The sequence below is a fragment of the Macrotis lagotis genome, chromosome X, assembly GCF_037893015.1.
Source record: "Macrotis lagotis isolate mMagLag1 chromosome X, bilby.v1.9.chrom.fasta, whole genome shotgun sequence".
NCBI lineage: Eukaryota > Metazoa > Chordata > Mammalia > Peramelemorphia > Peramelidae > Macrotis > Macrotis lagotis.
In genome coordinates this window covers 462,446,909-462,468,185 of record NC_133666.1, presented here as the reverse complement: position 1 = coordinate 462,468,185, position 21,277 = coordinate 462,446,909, and the positions used below count along the sequence as shown (strand labels likewise).

General features: G+C 33.5%; 1 protein-coding gene across 11 annotated transcripts in view; it reads left to right on the top strand.

The window, feature by feature from the left end:
• The window catches only part of EPB41L3 (erythrocyte membrane protein band 4.1 like 3), a 244,688-nt gene that overhangs the window by 119,373 nt on the left and 104,038 nt on the right, over positions 1-21,277 (top strand). For all 11 annotated transcript variants that reach the window (XM_074202418.1, XM_074202413.1, XM_074202416.1 and 8 more), the window contains 5 exons: positions 8,254-8,358; positions 9,581-9,623; positions 14,023-14,098; positions 18,922-19,140; positions 19,594-19,681. In XM_074202418.1, the coding sequence (XP_074058519.1) occupies positions 8,254-8,358; positions 9,581-9,623; positions 14,023-14,098; positions 18,922-19,140; positions 19,594-19,681 (531 nt within the window). The remainder of the gene's footprint in view (positions 1-8,253; positions 8,359-9,580; positions 9,624-14,022; positions 14,099-18,921; positions 19,141-19,593; positions 19,682-21,277) is intronic.

Sequence of the window (21,277 nt, the reverse complement as noted above, 5' to 3'; positions counted from 1 at the left end):
GTTCATTGATTTGTTCTGTTAGAGTATAGTCTGTCCCCTCACTATAACAGATGATTTTATGAGTGACTGTGACCACTGAATTCATCACCTTGTGTCCAACCCTTTGTAATTACCTCATGTCTAATCTCAGTCTGAGTGGGGCTAAGTTGGTTCTTAGTCAACCATGGGTTGTTGTCTAACTTTTGGAAGCACTTGGGCTTGGATAGACCTACCAGAGCTCATAGTTTATACTAGTATAGCTTTTGGAAATCTTGGGACTCTGAATCACCATAATGAAACACTGGTGAACAACTTGAATATAAAAATACAATATATTATTAAGACAGATGTTTCTTGCTTGCTGCAGCAGGCATCCAATTTATTGCTGAGCCTCCAGGAAAAAGTAAAAATACTTCCACTTGCTCAGTTGCTAATACTTTTCATTTCTAGAATATGAGAAAATCTTGATTCAGGCAGTTAAGCTGCTCTTTCTTCATCTTATCTATCTGAAACAGCAAAGCAATAAACCAGTCAATGGATAAGTTGGGATGAGGGCAATCTACAACTGAATCAGGTTATTTAAAGCGAAATTAACTTTACTTGACTGTGATTGATAGAGAAATGTCTGTATGTGACATACACTCTCCTTTGAGTGGCAGATGACTTAGCAAGTCAGATGGAATTACAGTTCTTTTCTAGGAATTACAGTTCTTTTCTAGACTTAATGATATTATGCCAAAAATGAAATTTATCATTGAATTTATGATTAGGAAAGTGATTTCCCTTCGTGTTTACCTGTCCATTTTTTCTCTTGTAGCCAGTTGTCAGTAATAAATAGGGTGTTCATTCAGTGACTTACTGCTGGGACAGCGCAACATAGATAGTGGAAGGACAACCAAGAGCTCTAGGTTAGAATCTAGGCCACTTGGCAGAACTGTTACTCTGGACAAAGTGCTTGACATCTTTTGGAACGCATTTTAGTACTACTTATATTATCCTCAAGGGTTCATTTGGAGGGAGAAAGTTCTTTTTAAACATTAAATAATCGTCATCATGGTAATGTTGATTTCTTAGGTGGTGGTCTGGCTGTAGGGGTCACAATGCACAAAAGGCTTAAAATGTCTGGTAATTATTTTCTTTGTGCTCATTTAGTTTTGATTATCTAGAGAGTGTTGCATAAAGGAAACTTGTCTCCCAGTCTTCCTTCAGCATAAATTATGTGACTGTCAAACTGTAGGAATAATTGACTTTATAATATTTATGAAGTTCAAACTAGCAATGTTTAATTTTCATGCCATTCATTCAATTCAAATGAGTAATACTTATATTTAATCTTATGATACATTTCTATTAATATACTTTTTTTGTCAACAGTGTTTCTTCAAATGTACTGAAGAAGATAGAATTCTCTACAACTAGGTTTTAACCTACCTGTCAGAAATTTCTTTTTACTAAATAATAATGAGTTGGAGAAAATAAAAACTTTATTTTAATTTTAAGTATATTTACCTATTGCAAGATAGTATCTTTTGCTTGTTTATCATTTTATTATGATACATATTTATGAAGTTCAACATAGCAATGTTTAATTTTCTTGCCACTTATTCAAATCAAATGAGTAATGATTTTATTTCAGCCTCATGACATTTTTGCTAACATACAGTTTGCCAGCCTAAGACACATTTAGTAACTTACTCTGCTCAGCACTGGTAATACAAAGAAAGGCAAAAGGCAGGTCCTGTTTTTGAGGAGTTCTCAGTTTAATGGGGGAAACACCATGTAGGCATCTGTGTATCAACAAGCTCTCTCTCTCTCTCTCTCTCTCTCTCTCACACACACACACACATTCTCTCTCTCTCTCTCTCTCTCTCTCTCTCTCTCTCTCTCTCTCTCTCTGTCTCTCTGTCTCTAATACATGTATAAATATGTACATATATATATACATATATATATATATATGGGATAAATTGGAAATAATTAAAAGGAAAATATTAGAATTAAGGGAGAGCAGAAAAAAGGGATTCATATACAAGATTTTATTTTGGCTGGAACTTGAAGGAAGCCAGAAGAGGAGAGAGAGAATTCTATAAATTAGGAACAGAAATTGAAAATACCCATAGTCTAGAGAGTTGATGGAACTGAGGGGATAGCTTTTTTTGAGAAACAACCAGAAGGACAGTATATTGACTGGATGGTGAGGTGTAAAGTCTAAGAAGACAGATATGTGTAGGAAGAAGGCTATAAAGTATTTTGAATGCCTGAGCATGAGGGGAGTGTACTTAGTAATTATGTGGCAATGTTGCTTTATCAAATAATCAACCCTTGAGAAAGGTACTTCTTTCAGGACAGATAAAAGGGGTCTATTTTTGACAGAGGGGTTTAGATACAAAACAAAGTTAAGACAATAAAAACATGAAAAGAAGAATTATACTTGGAGAAGGCTAGATATTAGAGGATAAATAACACCACTTAAAGAAGCAGAAACATATATTTTGGTAGAGAGAAAGAAGAGAGGGTATGAACACTAAACAAATTCTATTCCCGACAGATAAGTAAAAGTAAAGTTAAAATAAAAAAGAAAAGTTAAAGGGGAAAGGGAGCAAAATATTGGTGAGGAGGGAGAAGGGGAAAGGAAAGAGAGGTATAAATGGGGGAAGATAGCATGGATGGAAATAGAGAATTAGTAATCTTAACTGTAAATGTGAATGGAATAACTTTCCCATAAAATGGAAGCAGATGGCAGAATGGATTCAAAACCAGACTCCTACAATATGTTGTTTACAAGAAACACATTGAAGAGATATACACAGGGTAAAGGTAAAAGGCTAGAGCAAAATATATTATGCTTCAACAGAAGTAAAAAAAAAAAATCACGGGTAGCAATCCTGATCTCACTCAAAACAAAAGCAAAAATAGATTCATTAAAATGGATAAGGAAGGAAACTACATCTTAAAAGTCATCATAGACAATCAAATAATATCATTATCAAACTATATGCACCAATTCTTACAGGAGAAGCTAAATGAATTACAGGGAGACACAGACAACAAAACCATAATAAGGACTGCAACCTCCCTCTCTCACATTTAGCAGGAAGTTAAGAAGGTGAAAAGAATTTTAGAAAACATGGATATAATAGACCTAGAAAAAGTTGAATGGGGATAGAAAGGAATATACCTTTTCTATGCAGCATTTTGTACCTATACCAAAATATGACCATGACATAAAAACTTTGCAATCAAATGCAGAAAGTCAGAAATATTAACTGCATCTTTTTTAGATCATGATACCATAAAAATTACATATAATAAAGGACCATGGAAAGACAAATCAAAAATTATTGGAAACTAACCTAATTTTAAAGAATGAGTCATAAAGACTTATACTTTAGAAAGTTCATATTGGCAGCTGGATGGAAGATGAACTGGAAGAGGAGGCACAGCAGGCTATTCCAAAGGACCAATGAAAGCCTGAATTAGCCAATATTAGAAGAAAGGAGGGGATACATGTGAGATATGATATAGAGGGAAAAATCAACAGATTATATAACAGAGAGTGAGATTTGAAGATAATCTCAGCTGTGATCATCGTGCGGGGGAAGAAAAAGCTGGTGCCTCAGACATGAGAGGGATTTGACAGGGTAGAGAGTTTAGAAGAAAGATAATGTTTGGTCTTGGACATGTTCAGTTTAAGATGCCTATAGGACATCAATTGACAAGTATTTTTGACAATTGGAGATGAAGAGACAAGAGGTCAGCGTGGAGGTTAGATATGGATAAGTAGATTTGAGAGTCACCAATATAGGGATGATCCCTGGGAGTTGATGAAATGAAGAAAAATAGCATAGAGAGATGAAAGTCAAGATAGAACCCTGAAGGACTCATAATTAATAGGCTTCAATAATTCAATAAAAGAGGTTGAGGAGTAGTCAGATTGGTAAGAAGAAAATTAGGAGAGATCAGTGTCACAAAAATCTGAAAAGAAGAGATTGTGAATGATAGTGTCAAAGACTATGGGGAGATCAAAACAAGAGAGGATTTAAAAAAGACTGTGAGATTTGGCAGTTGATAACTTTGGAGAGACCAAGTTTTGTTGAAAAGCAAGGTGAGAAGTCATACTGGAGAGAATTAAGTGAGAGGGAAAGAAAGTGAAAGCAACTATTGCAGAAGACCTTCTCAAAGAGTTTTACCACAAAAGAGGAAATATATGGGATGATAGCAAGGTTGGATAGATGAAATAAAGTGTTTTTGAGGATGAAGAATTTGTGAGTCTTTTTGTAGAAAGTATGGAGGTAGTAGTAGACAGATTGAAGAGAAGTGGAGAGATTGGGGATGGTAGAGATGGCAATCTTGGAGAAGATAGGATAGAATAAAATCACTTGTGAATAAAGAATAATAATAATAATAATAACTAATAATAATATTAATCTCCACCATTTATATAGTACCCTACTGTATACCAGATGGGAAGCTAGGTGTCGTAGTGGATAGAGTACTGGCTGACTCTGGACTTGAGTATCTGAATTCAAATTTGGCCTTATATACTTAATACCTGTGTGACCTTGGGCAAGTCAATTAGGCATGCTTGTCTCTGTTCCTCATCTGTAAAATGAGCTGGAGAAATTCCAAACTGCAAGAAAACTCCAAAAATATGGTCACAGATAGTCAGACATGACGAAAATATCTCAACAAGAAAAACATCAAAACTGTACTAGATATATGCTGGGTGCTTTATAAAAATGTCATTTGATCCTTACAACAACCTTGAGAGGTAACTATTATTATTGTTCCCACTTTACAAATTAGGAAACTAAGGCAAATCAAGGATAAGGGACTTGTCCATTATTACACAACTATGAAGTATCTGAAATTAGATTTGAACTCATGGGATCCACTGCATTACCTAAATACTCTAATAGAGAAGGATTAGCTTTATCAAGAGGAGTCATTTATTAATATGAGATGAGGTGAAGGATATAGTAGAAGAAGCCATCTGGGTAATAATAGTAAAAGGGTAAAAAAGAAAAATTTAGTGAATGGCTTCTTTTTTTCAGTAAAAAATGCAGTAAAGTTTTTAGATGAGACAGTGGGGAGAGGGAGAGCCATGAGCGGTTTAGAGATGGATAAAAGTTTTGGAAGGGTTGCTGTGGAGAATGGCACAGTGAGTTATTTAGGGATACATAAACAGATTGCCTTGCAGCTGTGAGGTCCCGGTTGAGAATTATGTAACGCAAATTTGTTGTGGACTCAGTAATTTTCTTCCTTTGTTCAGTAGACCATGTATAGGAGTGAAGCCAGCCGCTGGGGGAGTGAGCCAAAGCTGAGGCTTAGCAGGTTTAGAGGCATTAGTTAATAAGGGGATGAGAAATTCAAGAAAAGACATTATAGAATTGGATGTGTTTATTAAAAGGTCAGGATGGAGAAAGGAAGAGAGTATAGTTAGTGATGGGGTAATGGACTAGGAAAACCCTGAGGGAATGAAAGTCATGGTATAGAGAGAAGAGGTTCTGTGTTTGCAAGGGAGGAGAAGGAGAAAGGCAATAAATTGTGATCCAACAAGGGAATTTCAGAGATTGTGAAAATGGAAGCAATGAATTTGCAGCTGATGACAACATAAAGGTATGATCATCTTTGTGTTACTCATTACTTTGGGAAATGAGTAAGTTAAGGAACTGGGAGATTAGGCTATTTGAAGGAAAATCAAATATATATATTGAAGCCTCCTAATATGAGGGCCGGAGTTGGAAATGAGAAAGATTGTCAGCTAGGGACTGTGAAAAAAGATTATCTTGGAAGTCATTAAAGAACAGCCACCAGAATGTTGAGTGATAGATATAGATTGAGTGAACATTGAAGGAGGAAAGATAAATGATGGTAAAAAGTGATAGTAAAAGGGGAGAATCTTAGAAGTGCTAATGAAGAGCAAGAAATATTCCAATTTTCTTCCTCCAGACTTTATTTTTCAATTATAAATGATATTTTAAAAAACTAAATAATCACACTTGGGAGGAAATTAAAAATAACAACAACCAAAAAAGCCAACAACCTTGCTTAACTTTCAGCAAAAACTATTGCATGATCCTGTTTGTCACAGGGTTATCATTTTGATTCAGATAGTTCATTTTCATTCCATGCCCCATTCTTTTGACAGTAGAACATAATAACATGCTTTGTATTTTTTAAAAATTTTGAAATACAAATACAAAAACATTTCATTTGAATTAAGTTTAATTCTTTTCAAGTTAAGCCATCTCACCCACAAAAAGTGTCTGTATAGTTTTGTCCTGGGTTGAACTAGGGGAAAAAAATGTATCCTGCTTGTTTTTCCTGCAAATAAACTTAAAGTTGCACATATGCTGAGGTAGCTAGATGGTGCAGTAGATAGAACTTCAAACCTGGAATCAGGAAGACTTCTTCCTGAATTAAATCTGTCCTCAGACATCATTTGAGTGACCTTGGGTCACTTAAACCTGGTTGCCTCAGTTTCTTCTTCTGTAAAATGAACTGGAGAAGAAAATGGCAAGCCACTCCAATATTTTTACCAAGAAAACCCCAAATGGGATAGCAAAAAATCATATACAACTGAACAACAAAAGCAACAACAAAACACATATGTTATCACTAGTGACTCCAACCTGTACTCTGCCATGTTGACCAGACAAAGGAAGTCAAGGACTTTTTCCCCCCTCTGGTCAAGTTCCTTGACTTTAAAGTACCTCCAATGTGATTAGAATCTGATGTGATAACTAAGACTCAATTTAAACTTATCATATTCAGTGACATAGAATAGGAATTATTTCATTTTTCTGGAGAAATTTGAAAAAATTTTTCCTCTGGACTTAATATTTAACTATATGCTTTGAAAAGAATCATGAAGTGGGTTAAACAAAATCATTGAAAATGTTTCTTAAGGCAGCTAGGTGGTGCAGTGGATAGAGCACTGGCCCTGGAGTCAGGAGTACCTGAGTTCAAATCCGGCCTCAGACACTTAATAATAATTACCTAGCTGTGTGGTCTTGGGCAAGCCACTTAACCCCATTGCCTTGCAAAAAACAAAACAACCTAAAAAATGTTTCTCACATATTTAAAGCAGTATATTTGGAGAACACAAGTATATACATATATATATACATATATGTGTGTGTGTATGTGTATACACACATATATACATATATATGTGTATATTTGTACATATGTGTGTGCATACTGACATTAGAGCTTGCTGTTAGCATATAGATTCTACAACTTACATCCTATTATAAGATGACTTATTAAGGTGATGTAAAATGATTTTGTTTCATAACTATAGCATCATATGAAGCTTTTTAGTTTGAGAGTAGTTAATAATTTAAGAGGACAATCCAAGAAAAGTCCTGCCTATCAGGTTAATAATTGCATTATGTGACTCCTCAGGATCAGCCCTGCTCTCCATCCACACACCAAAACCTCCTTGAGAACCCTTAGTCTGAGTGAGGTTTGGGGGTCTCTAAGTACAGAACAAGGAGGGGATAGAGTGGCACAAGACAGAAACCAGCATGAGAAAAGAAACAGAAGACAGAAGGAAAAGCAGGAAAAAGCTTTATTTAGGGGAAATACAATACAAAAAGGCATTCAGGAAAGATGGAAACATGTCAGGTCTACTGGGGTGCCTGATAAAAGCAGATGCCCAAAACAATGAACCACCCATTTTTTATAGGTTTAAATCAAGAATACCAGATTGGGGGAGGAGGGAGGTATGGAGAGCCTAGACTGTTTGTACAGGTCCTGGTTCTGGAATTTGTGCAAATTTATGCTAGAAGAGAAGCCTTGTGGGTTGTCAGACTCCTTGCCAAAATGGGACTTTTTCTGCCCTTAGAGCTTTTTTTCCTTGGGTCAGAAGGGATTAAGCTTTAGCAGAGAGGCTTCTTAGAGAAATCATTTGCACACTGTGCCTAAATTGCAGTTTGGGGATGCTCATCCCTTACTCAACTCTATTTTACCTCTGTAGGACTTTTTTTCCTTGCCCAATGCAAGACGTGTGATCATATCTGTGAATAAAGATTTAGAAAGCCACGTTATAATTTACATATTTAACTTTGCCTTTTGAATATTTCCTGGAGTCTTTCTTTAGCTCAGTCAATTTTACCCCATTGCAGATGAGTCCTTCTGAAATGAAGTGTTTTTGTCTGCTTTAGTAATCTTCCTCTCATTTTTTTGAAATGCAGCATAAAGTATGTTAAATTGTGACTCATAATATTTAAGAAAGATCTCAAGTTTTCTTTTTTCTACCCACAGAAACGTTCCAGAGGCCAAGTGCTGTTCGACAAAGTGTGTGAACATCTGAACCTGTTAGAAAAAGACTATTTTGGTTTAACATATCGGGACACTGAAAATCAAAAGGTGAAATGTCCAATGGGGTTATCTTGTATTAAAAGAGAGACTATCTAGAGACTAATCTACCTTTTCATTGAATAAATTAAACTAACTTCACAGATGTCACATATTTTATGGGTTACATTCCCCTTTGCTTCCTATCTTTTGAGTCCCTAGCACTCAATTCCATTCATCTTTCTCCTACCCTTATTTCTTCCCTTTCTTATCAGAAATCTCTTACTTGCTTTAGTACATTTTGCTCTGAAAATTCCTTAACTCTTGACCCAGTTTTGATAATACTGAAATATAAGCTGAAGTAAGTCATGAACTTTTCTGAATTCTAGTTTCCTGATCTGCAAAATGAGTGAAGTAAATTAGATGAATGGAAGCTTGGTAGTGCAATGGGTAATGTGCAGGGGCTGAAATCTGGAGGACTCGTCTTCCTGAGTTCAAATCTGACCTCAGACCCTCACTAGCTGTGTGACCAAAGGCAAGTCACTTAAACTGATTTACTCAGTTTCCTCTTCAGTAAAATGAACTGGAGAAGGAAATGGCAGTATTTTTTGCCAAGAAAATGCCCAATGGGATAGGGACATGATAGACATATTAAGGACTTGAAAAACATTTAGATGAGTCAATTAACAAGAGCTTGTTATGTACCAGATATTGTGCTAAGTACTGTGACTACAAAGAAAGGCAAATTGTCTCTGCTTCCAGGAGCTCATTTACTAATGGGAAAGACAATATATAAATATATAGGAACATATAAGATACACAAAGAGTAGATGGAAAATAACCCCTCAGATCTTAACAACTGAGAAATCTGGCTAAGTCACTCCTATAGAGGTGCTTTTCTTCAAAGAAGAGAGGAATGGATAAAACATCGATTATGTGTTAAATTACTTGTAGCTAATTTCATCATGTTATTTGTTTGATCGTGCTTAACCTTCCTTTAATTGCTTTTCTATTTCCCCTTTAAAACCAATTATTGTAATTTCTTGAAAAATGCATTAAAAATGAACTGCCTACAGTTCTGTTCACATTCAGAGATTGAGAAGGGTGTCTAGGATAATATAAGTCTTGAAAGGAGGAGAAGGGGCATCAAATTGGCATTAGTGGTATGAGGGACTTGGGCAGCCATTAGTAATAAAGAAGCATTCTGAGCAAGATGAGCAAATGTGTATACTTAATGAAACCTAAATTATTTTTTATCTTCTGATTCAATTTCAAAATGATATTTCTTTTTCAGAACTGGCTAGATCCTGCTAAGGAAATCAAAAAACAGATCCGAAGTAAGTTTTAATGGATTCTTTTTTGAACTGTTGGAAAAAATATGGGAAGAACTCTTAGATAAATGCAACTTTGAGATGGTGACTAATGGATAGGAGTATTCCTCCATGCAGAAGATATGACTATAAACAGTATAATATAAGAGAGATTAAAACCACAGTTCCCTTCTTATATTTATTAATTTTACTATTTGTATTAAGACAAGTAGCAAACAATATATTATATGTACCTAGATGCTTAATAAGTCATTTAATGAATTGAACTTCTAGCATTCTATTAATGACCACTCTTTTCATTTTCATTTCCTAAGCTGTTATGATTCAAAAGAACCTTTAAAAATATTTAAATCTAAAATATTTGTTTTCAGAAATTATTTTAGCCCCCATTATTATAACCCCCCATAATTTCTCCACTGATTTTAATAACAAATAGTATTTACATAGCATTTAAAGGTTCATAAAAATCATTTTACATGTTATCTTATTTGAGAGAGAATACTGCTGTATACATAATTGCATACTTTTTCCTGGCCATTAATAGATAAGAAGTAACTAACTTATAATTCTGTTAAAAGAAATCATTCTATAAGAATACAGAAGTTAAGCACATGAAAATTTTCATTTGACATTAGAAATGTAATTATATATCATCATTAATTTTTTTTGTATTATCTGGCCTGTTCCTTTTTTGGTCCTTTAAACCCAGTGAAGGAATTTTTTAAAATATTATTCACAAAATCCAGCCTATCTTTCTTGGAATGAATGCATTCAAGTTAAAAGTACATTTCCTCTTTTTCAACAATTATTATGAGTGGAAGGAACTTTCTTCTTCCACCTGACTATGGAATGCATTATCTTGAGGTAAAAATGTTAAATGTGCTTAAAACTCCACTTTAGCAAAACCTGGAAGTTTCCTTACGAAAAAAGAAAGCAAAACATCCCAAGTCTAATGTCTTCATATTAGCAGTCCTGATAATTGGTACAATTAAATCTCTAACACACATTTAAAACTTGATTTAATATGTTTCTTAACAAGAAGGGCAACAAATAATCTGTTTTTAGGAACTCATATTCTAATGGAGATGACAAGTAAATAAATAGAAATATAGAAAATACACAGAGAGTAAATGGAAAATAACCTCTTAGATCTTAACAGCTGAGAAACTTTTCAGAGAAGTAGGGTGACAGCAAGAGATGCACTGAGACTGAAGTTAGGAATGGTTGGCAATGTGATAAATTTTTGAAATATCATTATTTTTTGCTTTGGAGAGTTTTTTTTTTTAAATTTGAGTTAATAAAATTTTCTCAGGAACTTGCTTTGTAGTTACAGGAAACCACCAAGCAACATAAAGATCATGGCCTAGTATGGGCCCAAAGTCCCCATGTGGTCACATAATTATTGCATAGTAATTACTGCTCTTCTAACTAGTAATTGCAAAGTTTTTGGAAATCATGGCATTCTACAAATAAGAAGCCGTGAAACTATTAGCAAAAAGTCTGCTTGAATAGTTTAATTTGGTTAGAACTTATTGCTACAATTGTATTTTCTTGTACTAACTTAATATTCTAATAGTCTACTAACCATCTTAAGTGAAGAAAGTCAAAGGAAAGAATAAGCTATCAGACTTTGGATGTTTTCCATTTTTCAGAATATGACACATCTACACCACTCATTTGGAAGAAAATTAAATGATCATCTCTAGTCCATTAATAAGAAGGCAGAAAATTTTTTTGGATAAAAATAGATTTTTAAAGACAGCATTATTTGTTTATAGAATTACTTCTGCTTTCTAAAAGTTCTAATTAATTCAGCTAGACAATTCTGGGAATTTTTTTGTGTTTTTTTTTGCACACATGTGTATAATGCATATGAACTACTTGGGGCAAAGTAAAGACATGTAAATTTACTGAAATAAAATAAATAATGTAACTTTTTTTACATTCTTAGAAAACTTTAAATATTCAATAAGTCCTCTTTTTGCTCCAGGAGCCTGTATAATAGGATTTGGCACACTAAACTCACAATTTTCTGAGTTATATTCTTTAATTCTTTGTAATGAAACCACACTTTTATTACAAGCAAATTTTTAATAATTTTTTCATTTTCCGACATCTATTATATAATAGATATATGCATACAGACACATATAGATGTATATAACTTCACATCTTACTGATTTCCAGGTAGTTATAAATTCAAAACAGTTCCTGAAGCATGGTGAGCTCCATCTCGAACATAGTCTGTGTCATGGTGCAAGGTCATAGAGCAGTTTTCCACTTCCATTTAGGAATTTCTTTGATTTTGAAATAGTTCTATTTCTCAACAAATCAGCATATTTTATCAGCATTTATCATTTCTTCCATAACAAATGGATATCAAAACTTCCCTAAAGACTTTTAGGATGAGTGATTTACAGTCATTGAAGCATGCTTTCTGAGAGTGAGAACTTTATTTGTTATTAAATTTTATTTTTAAATATTGGAATAAAACAAACATTTCCCTTACATAATACAGTAGAAAAGGTGATTGAATAAGAAACTGAAAATCTACTATTGTCAGCTTGCTATTTTTGTTCAAATATGTAACAAAATTATCATGTAAATTTCTTTTTTCTTTTCTCCCTTTTCCTCCACTTTAAAGATGGCTACTATTAGACACAAATAGGTTTGTGTGTGTGCATGTGTGTGTGTACATATATACTTTATATGCATAATCATATTTTTACACACAGAAAACCACTGCATAGTGATTTCCCCATCCCATGAATTTCATCAGTTTATTTATTCCAAAAATATTCCCTTTTTTCCTTTTATTTCCCTGCTTTTTTTTGTTCAATTCTTTTCTATATTCCTGGGGTTTTTTCCTACTTGCCAAATCACTTTATCCTTTAATTAAAACTTTTTTAGTTATATTTCTTCTTAAGCAAGGAAATCTGTAAGCTTCCCAACATGACTACCACTAATCCTCCTCCCCAGAAAAAATGATAAAAATATAATGCTTACATCTACTTAACATTTATGGCCTTTTGTTGCATATCATCCACAATTCTCCTAAATATAACCCAAAACAGATTAAAATAGAGATGGAAATTATTTAACAAATAAAAATATAATAAAACATGGGTAATATTACATTTTAAAGCTAAATATGTGGCTCACAGCGATCCTTAATCTGAATTATTAGTGGTCCCCATTTCTACTTGAGTTTGCCCTAGACTATACTCTTCTGGAGGGTAGAGATCATATCTTTTTGCTGGTTTCAATGAAGTCCAATTTGCGAATTTCCCATGGCATTTTGTCTCTTTTTCCTCCAGTTTCCTCCAGGTGGATGCTACTGATTTTCTTTGCCTTTATCATAAGATAGTATAGTAGTTCTTTATTTTTTCCCCACAAACTTTTATTTTTTTCCAATTATATACAAAGATAGTTTTCAACATTTATCCTTTTGCAAACTTTGGAGTTGCACCTTTTTCTACCACCCTTCCTTTCCTCTTCCCTCTCCATGGCAGTGAGCAATCTGATATAGGTTGTATATGTACAATTGTGCTTAATATATTTCCAAATTAATCATATTGTGAACAAAGAATTAGAATTTAGGAGGGAAAAAAACCATGAGAGAGAAAGGAAAAACATAAAAGAAGTTTTAAAAAGTGAACATAGTTTGCTTTGTATGGCATTCACATTCTTCTTCTCTTGAAGTGTATGGTATTTCCTGTAACATGTCTCAGGATTGTTTTTGATCACTGAACTCCTGAGAAAAACTCTATCCACCATAGCTGATCATCTTACAGGTTTGCTATTAATGTATACAATGTTCTCTGAGTTCTGTTTCTTTCATTTAGTATCAGTTCCTGCAAGTCTTTTTAGGTTTTTTTAAAGTCCAACTATTCATTATTTCTGAACCTATAGTCCATGGAATCCCAAGAAATCTGTGGCTAGAATTTATGGGATCTGAAGACTAAAGCACATATTATTATTTCAGAACTGTATTTCAATAATGTAGATTTGCTTTGTAATCTTATGTATTTTATTTTATGCCTTTAAAATGTTCTTTATAAAGTGTCCCATCCATAGACTTCCATAGAGTGACCAAGGGCTATTATATATGGAAGTTTAAGATTTCCTGAGATAGAGGTGGGGGAAGGGAGGCAGGGGGGGAGGGAGGAGTGAAATTCAAAGCAGTTAATTTTACTACTTATTAGATATGCTAGTAAAAAATTTGGGGATAAGATTGGAACTGTTAAAAAAAATCCATGATATTTAAAGAGTTGACTGTTCTGGGTCTATTATATCATGGATAATCTACAGGTTTCTAAATGTGGTGATTGTGAATAGATGCTAATTTGGTAACCGATTGAACTATAAATGGAAAGAGATTCTGTGAACTTCTGTTTTTCTGCAGGTGGTGCTTGGCAGTTTTCATTTAATGTGAAATTCTACCCTCCAGACCCTGCCCAGCTATCTGAAGATATCACCAGGTATCTGAAAGAATAAATATGAAAGATTCAGGCACAGTGGGAAGATGGATCTTTTTCCCAAGTTCCTTTGAGAACTACTTTGCTTGTTTCAGACTATAAATTGGCCACTTTTACTTGGCAAATTGATGAGGAACAAATGATAACATTGTCACAAATGAAGGATATTCACTTTTGAATCTTTGGTGTTTGTTAGTACTATTTTTTGTAATTTAATTATTTTAAACTTAAATACAAAATGAGAAAAAAATTGCCATGTCCATAGAAGACTATAAAAGAGGATTCCATATCAAACAATATCAGATCAACAATTCCATATCAACATTCCATATCAACAATAACCATACATTAAAAAAAGAAAACACATATAATAAATGCTCATTGTTTTCAAAACTGCCCAGCTTTTCTTTGCTCCCTTGTTGGTTTTCTTTTCTTTTCTGCTATGCACTTCTTTATTTTTTTCTCATTCTCCACTCTAATGAAGGAAACAATTAAGCATGTATCTATATCTGTATCTGTATCTGTATCTATCTATATCTATATATATACACACAAAGATAGATCTATATATATGTCTATAAAATGCATATATATAAACACATAAAGTCATACACACATATGTGTGTATATGTGTACTGTGTTTATTTTGTCTTATGATCTGTTTCTCTGAATGTGGATAACATTTTCCCTTGGAAAACCAAGTCTTTCTATGTTTTTCTAAATTAACCAGCTTATCACTTCCTACACCACAGCAGTATTCCAGCCCAATCACATCCCATCTGAGAGATTATTGATTAAAGTTTTTAATCATTTTTTCCTACTTTTTCTATTCTTGACTACATAGATTTTATTTATATGAGGATATTTTAATTTAAAATTATTAAAATTATCATTTTTATACTTCAACAATACTCTCACCTTGTAATTTTAAAGTCTGATACTACTGAATCTGCTTCCTTTTCTTCCCTTTTTCCCCCTGGTTTCTTTGAAATTCTTGATCTTTGCTTCTTCCAAATAAACTTTGTTGTTATTCTGTCTAATTCAATTAAATAAATTTTAGTAATTTAATTGGGATGACATAGAATAAATAGATTAGTAAGGTAAAATTGTCATTTTAAAAATTATATTGTTTTTTACCTACCAGGAACAATAAATACTACTTCAGTTATTTAGAGCTGAGTTCATTTGTATTAAAAATATATTATTTTTATATTCATGTAGTTCCTATGTCATTTGGCAGGTATTTGCTCAGGTAGTTTATGCTGTATATTTTAAATGGCCTAAAATAATATTGAATAACATAGCTCACCCATGGTGTAATTTCACTTTTTGTTAAATCTATTTTTACTTTAACTTTGTCTGATATCACATTTACTATCCCTACTTTTGTTACATCCTATATTCTACTTCTGCCCTTTATTTTGTCTCTGTGTATATCTCTAATTTTTATGTTTTTTGAAAGAAGCATTTTGTTGAATTCAAAATTTTAATATGCTATCAGTTTCCTCCCTATAGGTACATTTATTCCATCCACATTCTAGAATATAATTTCTTGCTGTATATTTTCTTCCTTCCTATTTTTCCTCTCTACCCTTTCACCCAATTTTCCCTATTCCTCCTTACTCCTTTGCTTTATTTCAACTTGATACCTTTCCCTCCTATTCCTTAACCTACCCACCTATCTAAGAGTCCCTACCTTATCCTTTTCCCCATCCCCGAAAGTTGCCTTCTTATTTCTTTCTGAATTTAGAAGACCTTTATACCCTTCCAGATATTTATGTTGTTTCTCTTTAACCCTTTCCCATTGAAAGTAAGTTATTTTAGTTGTGTTGGAGCATTACCTGCCCCCCCCCCCCACTAGTTCTGTATCACTTTTTCCTTTTAGGCCTCATTTGTATGAGGTGGTTACTATTTTTATCTCTCCTTATTGAGTTCCATGCTTCTCTTAGTCTGTGACACCAACTTACTGTTGACCCAAGTAATTCTATACTAACATACTATGTAATGATTACTTCTTGCCAATGGGGAATTCTCTAGTATATAATTTGTAGAGAAGGTCAAATATTGTGGAATCCCTACTCAAAATGCAAAATATTGAAATGAAAAGGAATTTACTTCACATGACAAATTAAAATATAGATTAAAAATTAGCATTAAAATAATAATAAAAATGTTTGTCCTTTGTTCTCAAGGAGGACTAAGACTTCAGGGGAGGTGATACCATGACAAGCACATGAATTGGATTTGAGTGAGGGGGTGCTGTACTAAGGCACCACTAATTTTCTCCTCCAGAACCATCTGAATCCAGTGGCCAGATATGAATCAGGACAACTGGAGATGACCCTGGATGTGAGGCAATCAGGATTAAGTGACTTACCCATGGTCACACAGCTAGTTGTAAAGTGTCAGGCTGGATTTGAACTCCCATCCTCCTAACTCCAGAGTTACTTGAATCAGGGAGACCAGCTTGAAAGATCTTTTTTGGGAGGGAGTGGAATAGAGTGGAGAGTGGAAACTGAGGGAAGGCAGCTACGAGTGGGGAAAAGGGAATAAATGAGAATACAAGAAATGGAGAGAAAAACCCCCAAGATTTTGCAACTGATTGTGTAGATATGTGGAGAGAGGGTAAGGAGAAGTAGGGAATAACTCTAAAGTTGGGAAGCTGAGTGACTGGAAAGAATTATGGTGCTAGTAATTGGGAAATTTGTTAGAGAGTTGGAATTTGGGAGAAATGACATGTTTAGTTCAAGAGATCTCTCAGATATCCAATTTGAAATACCTTAACAAGCAACAGGAAATATCACAGATTAAAGGGAAGAATGAATAGCCATAGCTGTATAGCTAGCTATCTAAAAATGATAAATCAATGGGAACCAAGGGGATCATCCATTCAAGACTAGAGGAAAAAAAATGAAGCAAAGTCTTGGGATATAATGTTAGTGGATGTGACATGGTTGAAGATATAATAGAAGCCTGAGTACTATTCAACAAAATAGGAACAATGTCACAAAGTCTTAATAGGTGTGAAATGAATGAAGATCCAGCAGGAGACTTAGGAGTGTATAGATAAGTAGGAAAACTTAAAACCTGGAGAGGAGTGAATATTTGGGAGAAGGAATCCATATATCTACCTTAGCAAAAATAAGTTTGGCAACTGTAGAAGTGATTTCCCCAAGGGTCCTGCAAACACATCACTAGCAGCAAATCAAGTTTTTTTTACAAGACAAAAAAGCCTATAACTTTTACAAACATAGATACCATCTAAATCTGCAATCTGATTGCTAATATATCAATACTGACAACTGCTGCCATACTAAGAGATACAAATTTCTAATTAGGAATGGGACAAATTAGGATGAGTTTTTCATTGGATGTTGAAAGGCGCTAATTGACATTACCCATCACAAGAATTCAATAAAACACTGTATTAAATAGATTTAACTAGGTGTAAGTTCCTTTCTGCTGCCCCACTTTCCCATTATTTTTTCTAACTTCTATCTATTTATTCCTTTCATTATTGCCTACACAGATGCCCCATTCTTCTACATTCTTTAAAAAAAATCCTCATTAGAACCTACCTTCTTCATTAGCCGTTGTCATTTCTCAGCCAAATTTCTTGAGAACCCATCTATTCTAGTTTCTTCTTCCTGGCTTCACTTCTAAACTGTATAATCTGGCTCCCAGCCACATCACTCAACTACAATCCCTTTCTCCAAAGTTCCTAATATCTTAATTGCCAAATCACTTGACTCCTTATCAATTCTTTTCCTTTATCAGTTTTTAGGTTTTGACACTTAACCAACTTCTCCCAAATAAACACTCCTGTCCAAGTTTTTAAAATAGATATATCTGAGAAGTAATATATTTTTTTCCTTTATCAAAGTCTAAATTTGAGAGCATTTAATTTATGGCTAATAGCATTATAAAATTTGGATTTGAAAAAGGAATCCATAATTCCTCTGAATCTTTTGGGAAATATTTATGTAGGATATTTGAATATTCAAAAATCTTTTAAAAAACAGTATAAGTGAAAAATATTAGTTTCACCTAATTGGTCAATATCTGGTTGTTAGAAATAGAATATCATAATCATAAATCTGTAATGGATTAAAAATTCATTTAATTATGTTTCTAAGACAATTGATTCTTAAATCATTCATCAGAGATGATTTGATCAAGATATCTGTTAACATCCCAGGCAAGGCATAACTATAGAACACATCTATGTTAATATTCTTGTTCCTGGGAATTAATGTTATTAGCAATGACAATCCCCAAATAAGAAGAATTTATTTAAAATTTACTTTGTTTTACCTTGGTAAAATTTCTTGGAAAAGCATTTATAATGCCCAGATTTAAAATAAGGAATTTATTAATTTAAAGATTATATGGTACTTTAGAATTTGTAATCATATATATATATCTCTGATGAGAATTTAGAAAGTTAATCTAAAGCCCTGATTGAAGTCATAAACTTACATATTTTTGACCTATATAAATGTCACCAGCATGTCACAAATTAAGACTTCTGAAACTCTTAGTGAAATAAACCCCCTTCCATCAAAAGCGGATGCCCTCATCTATATACTTAAATATTCTTAGGATACTTTGTATATTCCAGAAACTAGTTAAATAGTTGCACTTTTTGGGGTTTTTTTGTTTGTTTATTATATTAAGGTAGCAGAGACATTTTTCTCTTATTTCCAGGACACTGTGCATACCTATATAAAAAAGAAATTATAGTGGGCAATGGAAAATTCCTCCCACCAGTATATGCTGAAAACATTGTAACTGTTCAACTAAGTACTGTTTTTTATCTTTGAAAGGTACTACCTTTGTTTGCAGCTGAGAGATGATATAGTATCAGGAAGGTTGCCATGTTCTTTCGTTACACTTGCCCTCTTGGGATCTTATACTGTTCAGTCTGAACTTGGAGACTATGACCCAGATGAATGTGGAAGTGATTATGTCAGTGAATTCCGTTTTGCACCAAACCACACAAAAGAACTGGAAGATAAAGTGATTGAGCTGCACAAGAGCCACAGGTGAATAGTAGAAATACTTAAAGCATTTTGCTTATACTCTCTTTGGGAATGGGAATATTATCTGGATAAATGCTTACTTTTCCCAACAAATCTAGTTTTAACCCCCAGAAAAGAATGAACTTTACATATATATATATATATATATATATATATATATATATATATATGCACACACACACACACACACTGTGTCTGGCTCAAAATATTAAAATGTCTAATTTGAGTTTTTATTTTAAATTATTTTTTTCGTTATTCTGGTTGGTGCTTTCTGAATATATCCTATCAGTCTAGGAAATAGGTTTTGCTACCCAGTATTGTATTGGAAAGACCTAATAGATTAGATGATGACTTGTTTAGCAGATAGATAGCCAAGTAGTTAATTCTATAGAAAAGAATTCTCGTTTCTTGAACATGTTCAAACTTTTGATTCTTCTTCTTCTTCTTCTTCTTCAGGGGAATGACACCAGCAGAAGCAGAGATGCATTTCCTAGAAAATGCCAAAAAATTATCCATGTATGGAGTCGATCTACATCATGCTAAGGTAGATGGACATTTTAAATTATATTTCTTTCTCCTTTCTAAGGCACTCTTCCCTCATCTATTCTGTTAAATTCAATTTGATGAATTAAAGCATGTATGTGAAAAAATTAGCTATTCTTAGAGAAACAATGTCTTACTTTTGGAGAACTTCAGAAAAGTCAAATTGTGCTCTGAAACAAAAAAAAGTATAGGTTCAAATATATGCATTTTTCACTCTCTGTGTCCATTGTTAACTTGTTTTTTATCTTTTTTTCCTGAAGGATATTTCCAAAATATCATTTCTTGGAAATTTATTCCTGTTATTTTTTAGAAAAAGAATTGTATTCTTCCCCCTCTCCTTTGCCCTAATCCTTTGTATTTTGCACATTGCTTCACATGTCTTAGACATAATAAATGCTTGATTGATTCTGTTGTTATGGGTTCTACATTTTAGGAAAGATGTTAATAATAAATTGGAGAATATATTGAGGGAGAATACCCATCATGGAAAAGGATCTCAAAATTATGCTATAGAAGTCTTGTTTCAAGAACTTTGTTGAGTTTAACCCAGAAAAGAAAAGATTTAACAGAGGTATGGTAATTTTCAGGCAATATTTTAAAAATGTATATGGAAGAGAGAATAGATTTAAGATACATGGTTCTAAGGGGCAGTAAAGTGGTGTCTGAGTTCCTGAGTTCAAATCTCATCTCAGACACTTACTAGCTGTGTGACCTTGGAAAATAATCACTAATCCTGGTGGCCTCATTTTCCTCATTTGTAAAATGAGTTGGAGGAATAAATATCAAATTATTCCAATATCTTTTTTTCTTAGTTTTTGCAAGACAACAGGATTAAGTGATTTGCCCAAAGTCACACAGCTAAGTATTTAGTATCTGAAGCTAGATTTGAACTCAGGTTCTCCTGACTCCAGGGCCAGTGTTCTTTCTATCCACTGAGCCGCCTAGCTGCCCCTCATTCCAGTATCTTTAACAAGATATTCCAAATAGAGTCATAAAGAATGAGACAGACTGGAGAACAATAGCAACTTGGATTAAAGAACACAAAAGAAAACAGATGAAGTAGGCAAAGACGCCTACTAAGTTTGGTGTAAATCATTACAATGAGAATCATCCATTGGTTAAAGGATCTGCTTCAAGAAGGTAGCACATTTCTTTCACTTTCCTTGGGTCTTCATAGACTCACTTTAGCACTTGTGAGTTGATTTGCTGAGGAGATTTTTGTGGGTAATCTGAAGAAAAGACTAGATCTCCAAGATCTTTCCCCAGTTCTATGGTACTGTGATAATTCCAACAGTTCAGTCACTTTCTTGGATTCTAATGTCAACTTTATAATATTATGTTACATGATTTTTGGCCAGTCACAACCCATTCCTCAGTTTCCTTAAATATAAAATAAGTAGTTTGGGTTAAATGATAACCTAATGTTCATTTTAGCTCTAAAGTTTAACTTTCACCATTACACCAATTTTGACCCCTCCATTATGTTTCATCTCTGTATTTTCAATTGACCTCTCAATTATGTTTCATCTCTGTATTTTCAATTGACAGAAATTTCTTTGAATATTTTTACTCAAATCCAAAACCAAAAGGAGACTTC